The sequence below is a fragment of the Pyrenophora tritici-repentis genome, chromosome 4 (assembly GCF_003171515.1).
Source record: "Pyrenophora tritici-repentis strain M4 chromosome 4, whole genome shotgun sequence".
Classification (NCBI taxonomy): domain Eukaryota; kingdom Fungi; phylum Ascomycota; class Dothideomycetes; order Pleosporales; family Pleosporaceae; genus Pyrenophora; species Pyrenophora tritici-repentis.
This window is the reverse complement of record NC_089393.1, coordinates 2718283-2737362: the sequence shown is the minus strand read 5'-3', so window position 1 is coordinate 2737362 and position 19080 is coordinate 2718283. Positions and strand designations below refer to the sequence as shown.

The 19080-nt window shown below is 41.4% G+C and overlaps 1 protein-coding gene across 1 annotated transcript; it reads right to left on the bottom strand.

Moving 5' to 3' along the window:
* Positions 1-1657: 1657 nt before the first annotated feature.
* PtrM4_098180 (uncharacterized protein) lies at positions 1658-3760 on the bottom strand (the record flags this gene model as incomplete). Its single annotated transcript, XM_066107253.1, has 2 exons — positions 1658-1978; positions 3659-3760. 2 exons carry the CDS (start codon positions 3758-3760, stop codon positions 1658-1660), a joined length of 423 nt encoding a protein of 140 aa, XP_065962921.1.
* Positions 3761-19080: the final 15320 nt, after the last annotated feature.

The window sequence follows — 19080 nt, the reverse complement described above, 5'->3', positions numbered from 1 at the left end:
CATCAGCTATTATCTCAGAGGATATTATGTATACTACTTTAATCCTCTAGTTCGTCACTTCCTGTTGGAGCTAATAGTTGTGGATATCTACGTGTCGGAGCTTCGTGGTGAGTCTTAATACTGCTTGAGTTGCAAGACGGATCGTCTGTTGATTGTCGCATTAGATAGTAATCGTAGGACTTAGTAGCTTAACCTTAAGTTCACTAATTAATTGTAAGGTAAAGATTGCTTTTTTAGCTACTTGTGAGAGTGCTAAGAGCTTTGCTTTAGTTATTAAAGTAGTGACGGTATCTTACTTGCTAGATCGCCAGGCGATCAGCCCGCCGAAGAGTTTAATCGCGTAGCCCTGAGAGCTTTTGCGATCCAGAGTGTTGTCTGCAAATAATGCGTTACTAGCTACCTGCATAGCGGTGCCGCCACCTAATCGTAATGTCAGCCACTTAGTGTCGGATAGGTAGAGTAACACTCGATCCGCAGCCTGTTAGTGTTCCTAACTTAGGTTAGCGAGAAATCTAGCTAGTCTAGATGTCGCAAAAGCAATATCCGGGCGTGTATTAACAGCGGCGTAGAGGAGAGAGCTAATCTTCCGCTAGTATCGATTAATCTTAGACGGGGTAGCTAGTCCTTCTCTAGGCATAAGCTCGCTAGTCGCTATAGGAGTATCGTGGCGGATTATCTAATCGTCTACTAGTCTATTAATCTTTTCATAGTAGGCAACCTAGGAGAGGTAGATCAGTTGTTTAGATCGATCCCTAATCACCTCGATCCCAAGGAACTACTATAGATTGTCTCTACTAGTGATAGAGTATCGCTGCTTGAGCTAATCTATTGCTTCTTAAGCCTTCTTAGATTGATCCTTGCTATAGGCTAGGATAATATTGTCTACGTAGTAGAAGATAATAATTCCGTCTTTAATTATACAGCAGGGCTCGTGGGGTACAATCTAGAACCTAAGTTAAGTAAGCGTCGCTGTGAGATCCTTCTGCCAAAGGAGTAGGGATATTCTTAGCCTATAAAGAGCTTTCTTAATCCGTAGGATAGTGCTGGGCTTCTAATAGCCCTTTGGCATCCGTATATAGACCTCTCGATCTAACGATGCGTAGACGAAGGCGTTGGTAACGTCGTACTGTTTTAGTTTAAGGTTGTGTTTAGCAGCGATTGCTATAAGTAGTCAAAATAATCGGCTAGCTAGAGTAGCGGCGTAGGTGTCTTAGGAGGTGATATTGCGCTGCTAATTACCCCGCACAACTAATCGAGCTTTGCACTTAATAAATTGATTGGCTTTGTTAAATTTGTAGACATACACCCACATGCAGTCTAGAATCTAGTGTCCTTTAGATTTAGCTGCTTAGTAGGGTACTTCTTCCTACGAATTAGTGACTTTGTGGCTGTCGAGATGTGCACGTTGTGCTTCCTTAAATAGCTCTCCTAAAGGGTGCTAATCAAGATTAGTCCTGGCTGTCGGTGGATCAGGAAGTTATAATTAATTAATCTTAACTCCTTTGGCGAGTAGCTAGTGAAGTTATGCCTTGTCGATTAGGCCTCTATTGTGAGTGCCTATAGTCCTTGCCTTTAATCTAGCTATAAACGCTGCGGCCTATAGAACTGTTTTAGATAATTAGATCTTAGGAGTAGATTAAACATTTCTACTTATAAACTAGGCGAGCAGGACTGCTGGTGGAGGTGTTGATAGAGGAGTTAGGTAGTGATCTTGGATCTTTCGACTATTGTAGTACCCTAGCGGATCTTCTTCCTCCTCTGTGGTATTAATGCTTTCGTCGTCTTTATAAAACGACTCCGTCCCGGTGTCTGGGATCGGTGGTAGGAGCTTGATAGTCCTAACGTATGCTGCGATCGCTGAGAGAGTGCTGTGCATAAGGCTATCTATTAGGTCTTTAATTGTCCTATTAAATATTGTATTTTCGTCGAAGGTTACGTCTCTTATGCTGATAACTTTGGCGAGTGATAGGATCCAAATCTAATAGATATTAGATAATTAATATCCAACTAGGTAGCTAATCTAGGCTTTTAGATTAAGCCGCTGTAGTCTAAATTTGCCTCTATAGGTATTATTAGTTATCGCAAAAGCTTTGCACCTATAGGCTTAAGGTATGCTAGGTAAGGCTTCTTAATCGATGTGACTATCCTATTTGCTAGTGATACGCGCGTGAAGAGTACTTCGTAGGGTGTTTTCCACTAGTTACTGTAGTTTAGCGTTTAATTGTAGAGGTGTACAGCAGCCCGAGTGATCTCTAGCTAGAGTTCCTATAGTAGATTAGCGTTAAGTCTTATTGTGCGTGCCTTCTCTTTATTTACACCCCCTAAGCGTTTAGCTCTACTATTTTAAGCTTAAGTATCTAGTGCTGAAGGCTCAACAGCAATGCCTTGGCCTCTGATCTATCGCTCGACGTCTAGTTTAACTGTAGTGATCTCGTTGTCGGTTTCAATCACTTTTAGGGTGATGTTGTATTAGTTTTAGAGGAAAGTAAGGAAATTAGATAGTACTTAGATGATCGATTTCGCCGTTTAGTTATCTGTGAGATAGAAATCCCACTAAAATCGCGAGTACCTATTAGTAATTAGTAATTGGCTTTTCTCTTTGTTATAGGATTGATTCTTATAGGAGTGGAAATTAATGGCGAGCCTCTCTACGGGTCCCTAATCATTGATCCGTGGAACGCGGCTGATCTGTCGTTGGATTTTCGCTCGGCCACACGCATCGCACTGCACTGTCGTTACCCCTTTAACTCGCACCCCCTTAGCTTACTAGACTAGGTGCTCGATCGCTACTAGCCTTAGGTGTCCTAGTCTTTTGTGCTAGAGGAGAGCAGGCGCCTGTTAGGGTCGCCGGCGCGTTTGGGACGTTTGTGAGTAGGCGTGTAGGGCTACTCTGTCCTCTAATCTATTTGGCTAATACTCTAGTACCTATTAACTATATAGCTCTGCCAGCTCGCAGACGGTTAATCTATCTAATCGCTTAACCGCTGTAGGATCCGATTAGGTATCCCACTAGAGTCCTTGCTTTCTTAGTACTCTAAATAAGACGATATTGCAGAGGATGTCTAGGCAGATTGCTACGTCGTAGAGCACGAGTTTCTCTACTCTCTGTTTATGTTTAAGCTGTAGGACTATTAATCTATATCCTTTAATCTAAATCTAGCTATTGCCTGCCTATATGAAATCTCTATAGATCGGTGGCCGATAGTTGTGGATCTAATTAGGGTTGTTCGTGATATAGCACGTCAATCCTGAGTCAAAGATAAAGGAGTTGCTTAGTAGGTAATCGTGCCGATTTAATAGGGAGGATACAGCGGCGAACATGGCGTCGATCTTCGATATCTGTCGTCTATTTAGTCAATCATTAATAAGATTAGGTGTAGGAGTTTAGGATTGCTTAAGTCTTAGAGTATAAGTCCTTAGGCGACCTTAGGCTCTTAGGAGACTCTGAAACTTAGCGTTATGTTCTCGTCTAAGCTCTACGAATTAGGCTGTTCTTAGATTGGGTTCCCACCACTCTAGAGCTTTCTTAGTATACACGTAGAAGCAATCACAGAGGGCATGCCCTATGTCACATGCTGGACATTTGGGGCCTCTGGCGTCTGCGATCATAGTTTTACTAGGCACGGCGTCCGCTTTAGCGGAGTTACCGTAGGCGTACGATCTTGCGCTTTTGCCTCTTCCTCTTAGAGGGATTAAAGAACTTAGAGGTTCGCGATCGCCTTCCTCTATAGCTGTACGTTGATATCGGGGTCTGCCCCATTTTCTAACTTAAGAGTTTCCCGTTTCTATATAGTAGGTGTCCCTATCCACGCGCTGGTCAGCGTTGCTGTTCGCAGCAAGAAATACAGATAGATTATCTACTATAAAAGCTGCCTTTTGGCTTCTGTTTCGCGTGATCGGATGATTCAGCATTATATACTCTCGGAACCGTCTCATCATGTCCTTCTAGGTTACCCTAGGTTGATCTATCCTATTAGATTAGAAGGTCGCTGCCTATATTAGGGCTATTTTATTTACTGCTGACATAAAGTCTACAGCTACTAATCTAAACTAAGTAGTATCGGGCACCTTAAGTGTCTCCGCTTTAGTTACAGCTTAATTGTACTCGGCGAGCTAGGTATCCTAGTTATTCGCGGATCGAGGTGGTTTAAGTGCACTGTAGTATCGCGGTCGCGCTTGCTCTCGTTCGGTTTCGATAGTGATGCCTATATAGGCTCGAAGGTTCTTAATCTAGTCTCTGATCGATCCATCTGGCGGACAGCAGGTGCGCTGTAGGTGAACCGCGACAGTAGATTAGACGAGGATCATAATGTGTTGGAGATTAGTTATCTCAGTCTTGTATCTGGCGTACTTTGTTTTGTATTGCTCTATTTTAAGTTTTGTAGATCTTAAGATCGTCCTTGTAAGCTCGTTGTCCCGCTAAGGATAGATCTAATAGTCTAGTTGGATTAGCTCCTGCAGGGAGTCTAGTCGATGGCGCGTAGTCGGCGCACTCCGGGAGCTCCGGAGGGAACGGCTCCATTAGTGGCAGCTTTGTCCTATTAGGATTGACCTGTTCCCATATATTGTAGGTGACACAGCGCGCTTAGAGTTGGCTGTACTAAGCGCGATAGTCGTGCTCGTCGCGTAGGAGCACTGTCGCGTTCTGTTGGTTGGCTTGAGCGGTCATAGCGATTTGGTTATTGGATTATTAGTAGGGCGGATGAGACTCTTAATTGTCAGATTGTGATGGGTTATCAAAGACGGGGATAATAGTATAATAATATGATGGGGATCGATTGTATTGTTGTGGTCTTGTGTGGTGTTCTTCTGTTGTCCAACGCTGTTCGATCAGTTGGGTCGCGGTGGATTGTGCGCGCTGACTAATCTAACTGATCCACAGAATCCACAGCTCCGAACACCCGGATTTTGTCCACCACCTAAAATATGCCCATATTCTGACAGAAGTCTTTCTTTTTTACTTTAAAAGACTATATCTTATTTATTTGTTAATATTTTTTAGAATATACTTTTTATTCTTGAAGTTAATAATTAATTCTATTTAGGTTGGCAATTTCAGCAGGATAACGCCAAGATCCATAAAACGCTAGCAGTTATCTCTTAATTCTCTAGGAATAGAGTTCCTCTTTTCGAGCATCCTGCCTATAGCCCAGATCTAAATCCTATAGAAAACGTTTAGAGCTTACTTAAGAATAAGCTAGCAAAAAGGCCTAGTGCCTCTTTAGGCGTAGGTAAGAGTAATAAGGCAGTAGAATTGTTTAAACAAGTAATTCTAGAAGAGTGGGAGCAATTACCGCAAGAGGTAATAGATAACTGTATTAGGTCTTTACCTAGGCGTTATCTAGCAGTAAAAGCAACTAGAGGTTAGTATGCTAAATACTAGTAACTAGCTTCGGCTACTTTAATATAAAAAAAGCTTTAAAGACTTCTTTTTAGTCTTACTCGTGTAAACACAGGTAGAATAACTTCTGAATTAAACATTATATAGATCTATACGTACTGAATAGCATATAAGAGTTTTAGCTAAAAAGATACTGTAGATAAAAAGTTATACTTAGATTTGTAGCTTACTTTTTTCTACTCTTAAACACTACTAGAGTTACGCAGACATAAGCTTACTTAGCATTTTTTTTTAGTAATCCATATCAAAGACAATGTTCTTAACTTTCTAGAGAACTAAAAATTATTAGTCTAGCTAGTCTAGTTCTTTAGATGTAGAGCTTAGAAAAAGGTGAATTTTAAAAAGTCTCTTTCTTTTTATCACCCGACTGTATATAGCTGGATAGCCCTCCATAGATCTTAGGTTAACGAATTTATCTAATTCTTTCTAGTAATTGCCCTTAAGGCTAGCCCCTTTTAATTAAATTTATTTAACACCCCGCTAACGTCGCGAGACTACGGCACCCCTACTAAGATAGCAGCTCAAGTCACCTCGGTAACCTAACTACGAGATTTCGCCCTTAAATAGAGAGGCGAAGAAGCAGCTAACTATGCTATCGCAACAGAGATCTAGACTTAGTCGTCCTCCTTTATAGACAAAGTAGAAATCAACACTAAGCTTAACCTCCTAAGCGATAACTTATAGGAACAGTTAGTGACTCCCGTTAGAAAGAGACTAGCCACTAAAAACCCTTAGCCTAAGGCTTCCTCCTCTACTACTCCTACGCCTACACCTCTATTAGAAAAATAGATTCTACTTAAGATGCTAGAGGAAATAAGTTAGAGGATAGACACGTTGTAGTAATAGCTAGCTTAATAAGGTACATAATAACTGCAAGTTCTAGTTACTAGCGCACTACCTATAGTACTTACTACGAACCCCCTAGCTGTCGCTAAAGTTACGCCAAAACTACTACAGACTCTAGACCTCGCCTCCTTTACAGAAGATAGGAAGGACTAGCGAAGATTTAAACTTTAGATAGACTTTAAAATTAGGCAGGACGGCGCCTAGGTAGGAAACATTCCTAGGTATATCTACTCTAGACTAGCTAGCTCCGCAGCTAACATCGCTATTTTCTAGCTAAATAGGAATCCCTTAGAAGTGAATATAACGGGATTCTGGGAGTTTATAAAATAGCAGTTTAGTGACACTCTACGCGAGAAAAGGGCCCGTAGGGAGCTCTAGAGTCTTTATTAGGGAAGCAAAACCTTAGCGGTGTTTAACGCTAGGCTTATACAGCTAGTATACGACGCTAAGGAAGAGTCCTATAGCAAGAGCATTAAGACTTAGTACCTTAGTGCTCTCTAGGAAGATTTAAGAGATTGTATAATCTCTATAGAGGTACTTATAAACTAGAATATCTATAGAGTTATACGGCGCGTAATAGTAATAGAGGAAAATATATTACGCGCTAAACTTAGAAGAACCTAGCCTATTAAATCCGCGGAAAAGCCCTCTGCGGATGCGATAGACTAGGAGCCTATAAAGGCTAGCGCTAGAAGGATAGGCAGCGGCCTAGGGAAGTCCTTAGGAAAAAGGGCGAAGTAGACTAGTAAAGAAGTATAAGATACTAGGAGAGTAAATAACCTCTACCTGCGTTGCGGAAAAAGCGGTCACTACATAAGGGCTTATAACCTAAGACTAGCGGTAAAGGCTGCGTTAGCGACAGTTATAAATGCGGAAAATAAGTACTCTAAAGGGAGTAAGAAAGATTCTAGTTTAGAAAACTAGAAGCTCCTAACTAAAGGCGCAGTTAGGAGTCGAAGGAGTTAGGTTTAGAGGAGAGGTAGAACGAGTTCTAGAAAAAGCGGCTAGACGGGATACCTATAACTACTTACTTAATTATAAAAAACTCTATAGCTTATACTATAATTAAGACTAGATGTCTTATATTTAGTCTAGTATCTATAAGGTTTTCTAAACAAGCTAACCTAACGCGCGTTAAAGTGGAGCCAAAACTAATTGTTAGAGTAGGTAGGAAATCCGCCTAGATAACCTATATAGATAGCTACAAGGAAAAGATATAGGCCTAGGAGGTAGAAGATAAAAGGGACTATAACCTAATCTTAGGTCGTCCCTAGATAGACAGGAACGACGTTTAGCTCGCGCTAGCGAAGAAGTCTATCTTTATCGACTCCTCCTAAACGCGGATACGGAGCAAAGAGGGCAAGAAGCCCTAGGAGTTGCTCTAATAAATAACTACGAGTTCGTTCTTAGCTTAGATATAACGCAGTAGGAGGGATAAAGTAGTATAGGTCTAGTTAGCTTCGCTAGTAGATATAGAGAAGGCCTTATCTAAGAAGTTAACTAAGGACCTAAGGAAGAAGTTGCTGAACTACCTATAATTAGATTATATAGCTTTTCTAAGGGAGGAAGCGGATAGGTTGCTACCCCTCTAGGGGACGGCCGTAGACCACTTAATAGAGATATTAGAGAAGGACGGCAGGCTAGTAGAGATCCTATAGGGACTACTCTATAATAAAGGAAGGGAGGAACTCGTGCTTAGGAAGGAGCTAACTTTATACCTTAACCGCGGATTTATCTAGGTTAGTAGGTTAAGCGCAGCAGCACTAGTGCTATTTGCAAAGGAATTAGGAGGAAGGTTATAGTTCTATATAGACTACTAAGCCCTTAATGCTATTACTAAAAAGGACTAGTACCCTTTGCTACTAATCTACAAGACTCTCTCTTCGATCGCGGAGGCTAAGTAGTGCACTAAGGTAGATATAATCTAAGCCTTCTATAAGATCTAGATCGCTAAGGGAGACCAATAGAAGATAGCCTTTAGGACCTGTTTTAGTCTCTACAAGTAGCTTATTACACCCTTTAAACTCGCTAATACCTCTAGCACCTTCTAGAGATACATTAACTAGGTGTTATAAGAACACCTTAACGAATTTTGCTTCGCCTACCTAGACAACGTATTAATCTACTCGTTAGGCAGCTAGAAGGATCACGAGGAGAAAGTGAAGACTGTAGTCTAGAAGTTAAGAGCAGCTAGACTCTAGCTTAACATAGATAAGAGTAAGTTTAGTGTTAAGAAGACGAAGCACCTAGGGTTTACTATTAAAGCTAGTAAGGGGATTAGTATAGAACTAGAGAAGGTTAAAGTAATTAAGGAATAGGAAGCTCTAAATTTAGTAAAAGGGATTTAGAGCTTTATAGGGTTTGCTAACTTTTACTAGCAGTTTATCTAAGACTTCTTATCTATAGTCGCCCTATTAACGAGCCTTATAGGTAAAGGAGCTACGTTCTTATAGGGACCTAAGTAGAAGAAGGCCTTTAAGAAGCTAAAAGTAGCTTTTGTAGTATTCCTATCCCTTGCGAACTTTAACCTAGAACTTAAGATAGTACTAGAGTGCGATGCCTCTAGATAGGCAACGGGAGGAGTTCTGTCCTAGTATAGAGAGGACAGACTCCTCTAAGTAGTAGCCTACTTCTTAGCTAAAAATACTAAGGTAGAGAGTAACTACATAATCTACGATAAGGAGTTGCTTATAGTAATTGTCGCGGAAATGGACTTGATGTTGGACGTCGGATGATCACGTGATCGGATCGGGTCTTTGAGACTCCGGATCCGTGCCAAGGGACTGATCCATCATGTACAAATACCGGACCAGCCGTCTGATCTTTCTGATCCTTAGAGCAATCAATGATCCCACTCTTGAACGAATCTGATCGGTGTCATCCCAACTATCATAGTAATTAAGTGCCTAACTAAATAAAACTCCGAACTTAAAAGAGTTAAGAGCTTCTAGGTTATTATAGATTCCAAGAATCTAGAGTACTTTTATACTACTAGACTACTCTTAGAACACTACGTAAGGTAGGCTAGACTACTTAGCTAGTTTAACCTAACATTCTAGTATAGGCTAGGGAACGTTAATAGTAGGGCTAATGCCCTATTATAGAAAGAGGAGGATGTGATAGTAGACGCAGATAATAACTACAAGGTATCCTAAAAGTTCTAGCTACTTAAGCTAGTAAGCCAGCTGTTAGACGCAGACGAACACGAGGAGGAAGTAGGGGTAAGAGCCTTACGAGGACTTAAGGCTTAGCTACCCTTAGTTAGCTATAATAATATAGAGATATTAGAGATATCCCTATAGCAAAAAGCCTTAGACCTAAATAGGCAACAAATATAGGTGTCAGCCGCACCCGCTAGAGAAGGGGAAGAGGAGACACCTACGGAGGAACTCTAGGACACAGCAGCTGCGGAGGACCTAGTGTACTAAAAGGCCTAGACGGCACTGCGGCTCTAATAGCAGAAATTTCCCCTAGACCTAAACTTAAAGGTCTTACTAGCGGAATGCTTATTAGATAATTAAGGTAGACTCTACTACTAAAACCGCAAATAGGTCCCTAATAACCTGATTCTCTATACACGTCTTATCGCGGAAACCTATAATTCACCTAGCGTAGGTTACTTAGGTAGGGAGAACACGTACGCTATTCTAATGCGCAACTACTTTTAGCTAGGAATATCCCCTAACATTTAGATATTTATATAGAACTGTGGCGTATATAGATAATTAAAACCCTAGAGAGAGATAAAGAGAGGGCTCCTTTAACCTCTCTTACTACTAGACTAGATCTAGAAGGAAGTCTCTATAGACTTTATTACTAACCTCCTAAGAAGTAATAGGTGCACTAACCTAATAGTAGTAATAGATAGGCTAAGTAAAGACCTTATCTTAATTCCTCTTACTAATATTACTACATAGACCGTAGCTTAAGCCTATATTAATAAAGTTATAGCGTACTACTAGTTCCTAGACGCGATAGTGTCCGACCGCGGAAGCTAGTTCACGAGCGATTTCTAGGTCACGATATGTAACTAGCTAGGGATTAAGCGGAGGGTTTTAACGGCCTACTACCCTTAGACTAATAGATCTACGGAGAGAATAAATAGCACCGTAGAAATCTACCTAAAAGCGTACGTTTGCTAGGACTAGAAGGACTAGGCTAAGCTTTACCTAATAGCCTAGATAGCGATTAAGGGACAGAACGCGACCTTTATAGGCGTAAGCCCCTTCTTCTTATAATACGGGTACGACGTAGACCCTATCTAAGAAGAAGTGAACTATATAGCTAAATAACTAGAACGCTATTTCCACTAACTAGACGCGTCTACCGTAGCTATAGTTAGAAGTTTAAGAAGGTCTTCGCCTACGTATAAGTAAAGATAGTAGAGGCCTAATAGGATTAAGAATAGTAGGCTAACTATTACTAACGAAAGTCCCTAGCCCTAAAAGTAGGAGATAAGGTGTAGCTATAATACGGCTAAAGCCTATTAAATAGGCGCCTAAGTAAGAAGCTAGACTAGAAGAGTGCCTTATTTAAGGTATAAGAAGTAATCTCCCCTTACGCAGTCTAGTTAAATACGCTACTAGGCATCTACAACGTTTTCTACGTAGACCGTATCTAACTCTACCTAGGTAACCCCCTTCTAGGACAAGCCCTAGACGAGGAGAGACCCCTAGTAGTTATTAAATTAGTAGATAGACGACTAGAAGAGAGGTAGATAGTAGAAGACATCGTTAGAGAAAGAAGACATAGCTAGGGGAAAAAGATCTAGTACCTAGTTAAGTAGGAAAAGTATATAGTCTACTCTTAGGAACACGAAGAATATATAGAGGATGCCTAGGCTCTAGATAGCTAGCTTAAGTTCTCTAAACCTTATAGAAATAAGTAAGGCTAACTACCTAGTAACTTTTAGAGGGGTAAACCTAACGAACTACGCTTAAGTGCTTAGCGGAGAGCTAACTAGAGAAGGGAAGGAAGGCGTAGATCCCCTAGGGGATTATAAGGAAGCAACGAAAAAGAGAGAAAAGAGTAAAGGAAGAGGCAGTAATAGCAGAGGAGATAATAAGAAGAGGCAAGAAAAGGGAGGAGATTATAAGGAACGAAGTGCCGTCCCTTAGGAGATAATAGAGTATACTATACATTACTAAAAGATACTTATAAAATAAAATAAAAGTTAAAAAGAAACAAGTGATTAAAGAAGTAATAAAGAGCTATAAGGGTATCTTAGAAGACTACCTAAAGACGCTAAAATATAAGCTAGACTACTAAGAGAACGCTAGAGGATAAGTAGGGAGCTAATAGACAATTACTCTGCGTTACTATCCTTATTAACGGCATAACCTAGATCACGCAGAACCTCCTCGCGATGCTTAGTAGCCTACGCACGTTGCTTAGTGCTATTAAAGAAAGAAGTAAGCACCTTATTAGCTACTAGAACTTCCTAAGTAGCCGCAAAGTTCTCGACGGTGTACTAGAGCGCGCGGATCTCGTTAATAATAGTAACACAAGCCTAAATAATAGCGTACTTCTATACACTAGTTAGCTAAAAAGAGTAACTAAAAGAGATAAGGGAATAACTTACAAGACACCTAATCTAGATAACAGCCTCGTTGACCTGCTTATTAAGAATCCCTAGGGCCTTAACTATTATAGTAGTGTTGCTTACGATAGCTACTATTATGCTAGCCTTATCTAAGTTAACGTCGCTAAGGAAGTCTTAATATCCGCTACGGCCGCGCTTCTTAGCCAGAAGCTTCGCGCGGGCAACGAGGTAAGCGCGGAGATAGACCTAAGTAGCAAAGCCTAGTAAAGCAACAACTATGCGCTTAGAGGCAACCTTGGAGTCCTTTAGAAAGCGGACCGTTAGGATCGCCCGCTTTATAAGGACTAGCAGCTACTCTAGGAGTTAGTAGAGGTAGAGGAAGTTGTCAGATAGCAGGGTTACTCGACGTTGGCAGCAACCAATCAGCGTAGAGAGGGTCAGTGCGCCCCTTAAGAGGGCCACAAGCGCGGACACACGATAGACAGAACACAATACAGACAATCATTAACATCTATCACTTTTGTGCAATATCTTATTATATCTAACAATTAAGAGTCGCACTGCCTTAATAACGAGCGATAAAACCACGAAAATGGCAACAATCTAGACCCAACGGGACGCGACGGTTATCCTCACCGACTTAAGCAACTAGATCCCTTAGTACCGCCAACTTAAGCTGAAATGCTAGTCGCAAGGCATTTAGCCACTGTTAGACCCCGAAGGAGTGCGACTCTAGCGCATCTAACTAGAGGCTCCGCTACCCCTAGACATTTCGCAGTATGAACTGTTAAGTAGCCCCTTAGCTGCCTTATCGCATACCACCTAAAACGCTAGAGGCAACACGCGAGGATTAGCACAAGACACTACAGAAATGTCGACAACAACCTCACGAATCCCCACTATACTAACGCGAGTGTTAGAACTCTTAGAGAAAGGACAAGAAGCGTATAAGGAGGATCGCGACGACTACAAGCTGCGCCTTAAGTTATATAAAATACGGAAGAGGGACTATTAAGAAGAAAGCAACAAAATCTTAAAGATAGTCGAACATATCCTTACAACTGTAACACCCTATTTACAACTTAGCTGCTGCACCGAGAACGGCACGCCGCGCGACTAGATAACCGCCCTCCAAGACACAGTTAGAGTGGATAAGGACGAGGAGAGAGCGCGAGCACGAGAGAGATACCAAGCCGCACTCAAGCCAATGCGTTTAACCACAAACTAGGAGACGTGGCTAAATAAATACGATTAGGCTGCAACTCGAGCTAAAACCCTTGAGGTGGCTAAGGTTATGCAAACACAAGCTGTAATAGACGACTTCCTAGGCTTCGTATCTAAAATAGCATCAACCTAGACCGCAAGGTTCTAAGGGCCAGGGTACGATAAGAAAGCCATGAATAGGAAAAGGATAATGAAACTCTTCCGTGAATATATGAGTCTTATTGAGAAGCTGACACTATTAGTAGTAGTATGACTACCTAATAGAGCGCTCTCTAAGGCACAACGGTAGTGGTGGTACAGATTCGTATTGTATTGACTAAGGAGCTATTCACACGTTCGTAGATCCGTGTTGCGTGCAGCTGCGTCCAAGCTCCCCGCTAGGACCCACCTGCACGTGTCACCAATCATGTGACTACTCCTCCGCTTGATACCACCAAGTCACTTACGGACTGTATTCTCAACAAGTCTTCAATATCCATCAAGAGGGAAGCCAAAGAGCGCCTTCGCGGTAGGAGACTCATACGCGGCGAGCGGTGAACCCGACTCGGACACACTGAGGGACGCCTCTAGTGTGGAATTAAGAGCGCCATCTAACTAAGGCTAGGGAAACCCTAGGCAATTAAACAAACGCAAGATAGATAGTTAAAGTACTAGAACTAAGCAGATCTTAGAGAGGAATTCAGCGAAAGCTAGAGACATATATCCTGCCTGTGAATAGCGTTATAAGATATCTAACTGCTACTATATAAACAAAGCTAAGGCACCTAAATAGTTCAAGCCAAATTCAGGCATCGCAAGATTAGTACAGTATAAACTTAAAAATAACACTAACTTACAGAGAACGATGCAGGAAATGTCCCTAGAGACTAAACGACCTCGATTCTTAACAACGTCACGATTAATTACACCTTATATTAAGACATCACAAACACTAGACGCAGTTATTAAATAACTAGATAGACGCGAAATCTTAAGAATTAATAAGGGCACAATAAAAGCGGCATTCAGCGCAAGCTAACAAGGATATCTATTAAAGGATACCTTTATCCTGGATTCCAGCTCGACTACGCACATCTGCAACGACCTCTTAAGAATTAAAGACGTACGCCCGTCGACGCTAGGGGACTACATCTAGGCCGGCAGTTCTAAAGTCTAGATACGAGAATATAGAGCTGTCACATTAACAACAGAGGGATCTTAGGATAAACAAACCCTACACCTAGTTAACGTTGCGTAGTGTCTAGACTTCCTCTGCAGCCTAGTATTATTTAGGCTACTCTAACAATAAGGAATATAGTAAGACGATTAGGAAGATCTAACAAGCCTGCGACGATAGGATAGAATAATTATTACTATCCTATTAGAACGCTATAGGCAATAGATTATCGAAGACACTACTCTATTCGACTTAGCTTTCTATGTGCGTATAAATCGAACTAAGCGATCACCACAAAGGGCGACAGCTATGCTATAGCATAAACGACTAAGACATCTAAGGCTATCCGCTATTAAACACCTTATACAGCAATCTAAGGGGGTGAGGATTAAAGGAATCACTATAGTATAATGTGACGCCTGCGGCAGATTGAAGTCGAAGCGCTAAATAAGAAGAGCGCTAAGACTAAATAACAAAGGTCCTAGAGAAAGAATTGCAATTAACTTCTATAAGTACGAGGCGGACAGCTTTACTAAGGAAAAGAGTTAGATGCTAATAACTTGCCGAAACTCCTAATACGTTTAGGATTTCTACTTTAAAGATAATAGGCTAGCACGCTCTATTACTCGCCTATTAGCCCTCTTTATTTAATTTATAAAGAAATAGTTCAACATTACGGTTAAGGTTATTAAAACAGATAACGAGATCGTCACAGTTAAGCAAGAAGTTGAGAAATAGTGCACGTCCCTATTAATTAGACTCGAGCCTTCCGCTCTAGACACATAAGCGCAGAACGGAGGAGCTGAACGCTTAAGGGGTGTGATAAAAGAAAAGGCACGCGCAATTCGACTAGATGCGAATCTTCTATAGGAACTCTGGCTAGAGATAACTAGAGCGGTAGTATACCTATACAATTAAACGCCAAATTATCTAAATAAGTAGAAATCGCCTTACAAAATATTCTTTACGCGCGCAGCTGCTATAAATAGCATAGTTACTAGACCCTAAAGACTAAACTAAGCTTATCTAAGAGTATATAGGTGCAAAGCCTTTATAATAACAGATAATACCTACTAAGGAAAGTTAAGGCTGCAACGGCTAGACCTAAAAGCCTAGATTAGGTATCTTGTAGAATATTAGTCAACAAACATGTACCGCATCTAGATCCTATCTATAATAAAGGTAATTAGCACTCGCGACGTAGTGTTTAACGAAGAAACAATCTTTAATAGCAAGACTAAGGACCTAATAGATAATCTTATACACAACACCCTAGAGGAAATCGCAACTTAGGTAAGAATAGTCGAACTCCTAGGTACTTAGAGCTAACAACTAGAAACCGAGACGTTCTACGAGGACGATACAACGCAGGAAGAGAGCTCGCGCACTTAGAAAACTAGATACTACTAAGGAAGGAAGGTAGTAGAGGCATATCTAACCTCGCTACTAACTCCTCTACTTGTAGCCTTACTAGTTTAAGGAGAGGTAAACAACGAGGATATAACGAACATGTCTAACTAATTAACATTAATAACTAGTCTATAGGCAGCCGCATTTATAGGCAGCACCGAATTAGGACACATTAGTTAACACGAAGGAAAGCTAATTAATAAGGCTTAGGTAAAAAGACTGCTATCTAAGGGAATTAAGCCCTATTATAAATAGCTACCGCTACTCCTAACAGCATACTTAAAGCTAAAAGACTATCTACTATATAATATGTTTAAGGAAGCAGAAAAGACACACCTTTAGAGTCACCAACAAATAAAGTTATAGACTAAGGTCTAAGCATTACTAGTTAAACGAGCAAGGCACTAGATCCTAGACTATATGTGGGTATACGCTGGTAGATGGGTCGGGGTTGGGTTGGGGTTGGGTTACCTTAATAGGTAATGACTAGGCTAACTTGGAACTAGTCATTACCCATTAAGGTAGCCCAACCCCAACCCAACCCCGACCCATTTACCAGCGTATGTGGGTATACACCTACAAACTCGACAAGCATTACCGCCTTATCAAATGCAAGGCAAGATTGGTGGTAAGGGGAGACTAACAACGCAACATCACCTCCTAAGACACATACGTAGCAATATTAGCAGGACGCTTATTTAGAATGCTTATAGCAATCGCCGCCAAATACGATCTTAAGCTAAAGTGATACAACGTTACTAATGCTTTTGTGCGTACTACAATCGACAGAGAAATATATATAAGGATACTAAAAGGATATTAGAAGCCTAGCACTCTACTTAAAGTGCAAAAGGCACTATATAGGCTCTAGATCTCACCATTACTATAGCAGAAAGAATTCACTGCAACTCTTGCTTTAATAGGGTTTTAACAAACACCACAGGAGCTATGCTGTATAATTAAAGACAGAGTTATTATCTTCTTCTATATAGACGACATTATCGTTGCGTACTATTTAAAGCAAGAATTAGAGGCAATAAAGGCCATCAACTAGATCTAAGAAAAATACGCTTATACGGGAGGAGACAACTTATAGTAGTTTCTTGGCGTAGAGGTTATTCGTGATCGCAAGCAGAAGACTATATAGCTATCTTAAGCTGCATACGTAGATAAAATCAGCTAACTAGCAAGCCGACAAGACATTAGATATAACACGCTAATGTTAGGCATAGAACTTAGACCTAAGAGTGACCTAGCAGAGCCGTCTAAGATTAACCGCTACTAGCGTAAGATTAGCTCGCTTCTATTCGCTGCAGTTACAACAAGACCTAACATAGCCTTTGCAACATCACAACTTACTCGCTTCTTAGTTAATCTAAGTATAGAACACTAGGACGCTGCAGACCGTGTGCTCCTGTACCTTAAGAAAACAGAATCCCTAGCCCTCGAACTTAGTAGAGGCGATGGCCTTAAGGTAGTAAGTGACGCATTATTTGCAGACAACACACTAGACAGGAAAAGCTTGTAAGGATACGTAATTAAGCTGTTTAGAGGACTTATTACTTAGAGAGTAAGTAAGCAAGATACTATAACAATATTAACAATAGAAGCAGAGCTGCTTGCCCTATTACAAGTTGCTAAGGAGGCAATCTTTACGTCGCGGTTGTTGAAGGAGCTTTAGGTAAACCTAAGCAATCTAATTATCACAATTAAGTGCGACAATACCTAGACAATCCGTCTAGTAAATAAAGACGTTGCTAAATTGCAAACAAAGCTTTGGCACGTTAACATACACAATTATTAGCTACGACAAGAAGTTACCCGAAAGACGATCAAGGTAGAGTATGTTCCGTCTAATAACATGATCGCAGACGGATTCACCAAGTCACTGCCAGCTAATAAATAGGCCAGTTTCCTTAATTAGTTAGGACTTGTTAAACGCAAAGAATCCCTGTTAAAAGAAGCTAAGCTTAAGAAGTTGTAGGAGCATCTAGAAGGCCTCTATATGTAGGATTGATTAACTAGTTTATGCAGCTTGCAATTAGGGCTTCTAAGCTGAGGGGGTGTGTTAGATAGCAGGGTTACTCGACGTTGGCAGCAACCAATCAGCGTAGAGAGGGTCAGTGCGCCCCTCAAGAGGGCCACAAGCACGGACACACGATAGACAGAACACAATACAGACAATCATCAACATCCATCACTTTTGTGCAATATCTCATTATATCTGACAGAAGTAGAGATTATAGAACTTACTGTAATATAAGCAACCTTATTCGCCTTATAGGAATAGTAAGTCCTGTCCTCTAGGCTTAAGCCTGCGCAATTAACCCTATTAAGATAGTAATAGGCATATAACAGGGGATCTATATACTCCTTAGCGGCAGCAACGCTATACTTATTACTTGAGAGGATAGCTTCAGCGGCAGACACGTCCGACTTCGACGACGACGGCTTAAAAGCGGGCTTTTTTAGCAGTTAATAAGGATACTAAAATAAGATAAGTAAAGCTACACTTACAACAAGAGTAGGCAAAAGCGGCGCTATAGACGCGCGCTGCTGTCGCTTAGAGAACGGCGGAAACGCGAAGTTAAAATTGTTGTCATCGTTAACAACGTAAGCGTTCTTGCGCTTCTTGACAGAGTTTGGAGGGCTAGCTATAGTAAAGTTGCGCGACGGAAACAACAATTGCGGTAAGGTATAGGATCGCGTGTTATGGCGGGGATAGAGGGCCGAGAGCTCAAACAAAACATGGAGGAGCAGCGGGGGGGTAATATAATAGGCTAGGCCTAGTTAGATAAGACTTAGCTAGAAGCCTCAGAGACTAGAACATTAGAACCTACCGATACCAGACGAAGGACCCGCCCGACAAATCGGTTACCGGTAAAGATATCCAGAAGCCGGATATCTATCCGAAGAAACTATATAGCCGGATAGCCCTCTATAGATCTTAGGTTAACGAATTCATCTAATTCTTTCTAGCAATTGCCCTCAGGGCCGGCCCCTTTCAATGCCGCTAGTCTTATAGACTCTCGCCCCTTACATTTTAAATCAACACCCTAAGGTCTAAGGTTCGATTCCCCTTGGGACGAATTTTGGCTTACATGGCGACACGCTGTGGAGGCACGCAGTATTTTCACTTATCCTCGCTTACGCAAGTAAGCCTGCCGCAGGGGTACTCGGGGCCGCCGCGGGGCCACCTCGGAGCACTCGCGGAGAGAAGGGGGGTATTGTGATGGGCTAGACCCATGTAGGCCTACTTGTAGGCTAAGAGAGCAGCGCAGTCATGCCTCCTACATAAATATCGACTACGCAAGCTGAATCGCGTTGATTCAACTTGTGCATGCCTTTTGCGCAGGCGTGGTGCATGTAGTCGTGCCGCTAGTCTTATAGACTCTCGCCCCTTACATCTAAGAAAGATAGCTAGCTACTCTACGCAGCAGCGGCATAGTGTACAGCGTAAGATAAAGATGATAATAGAGTATATTAGGATAGAAAGTAATC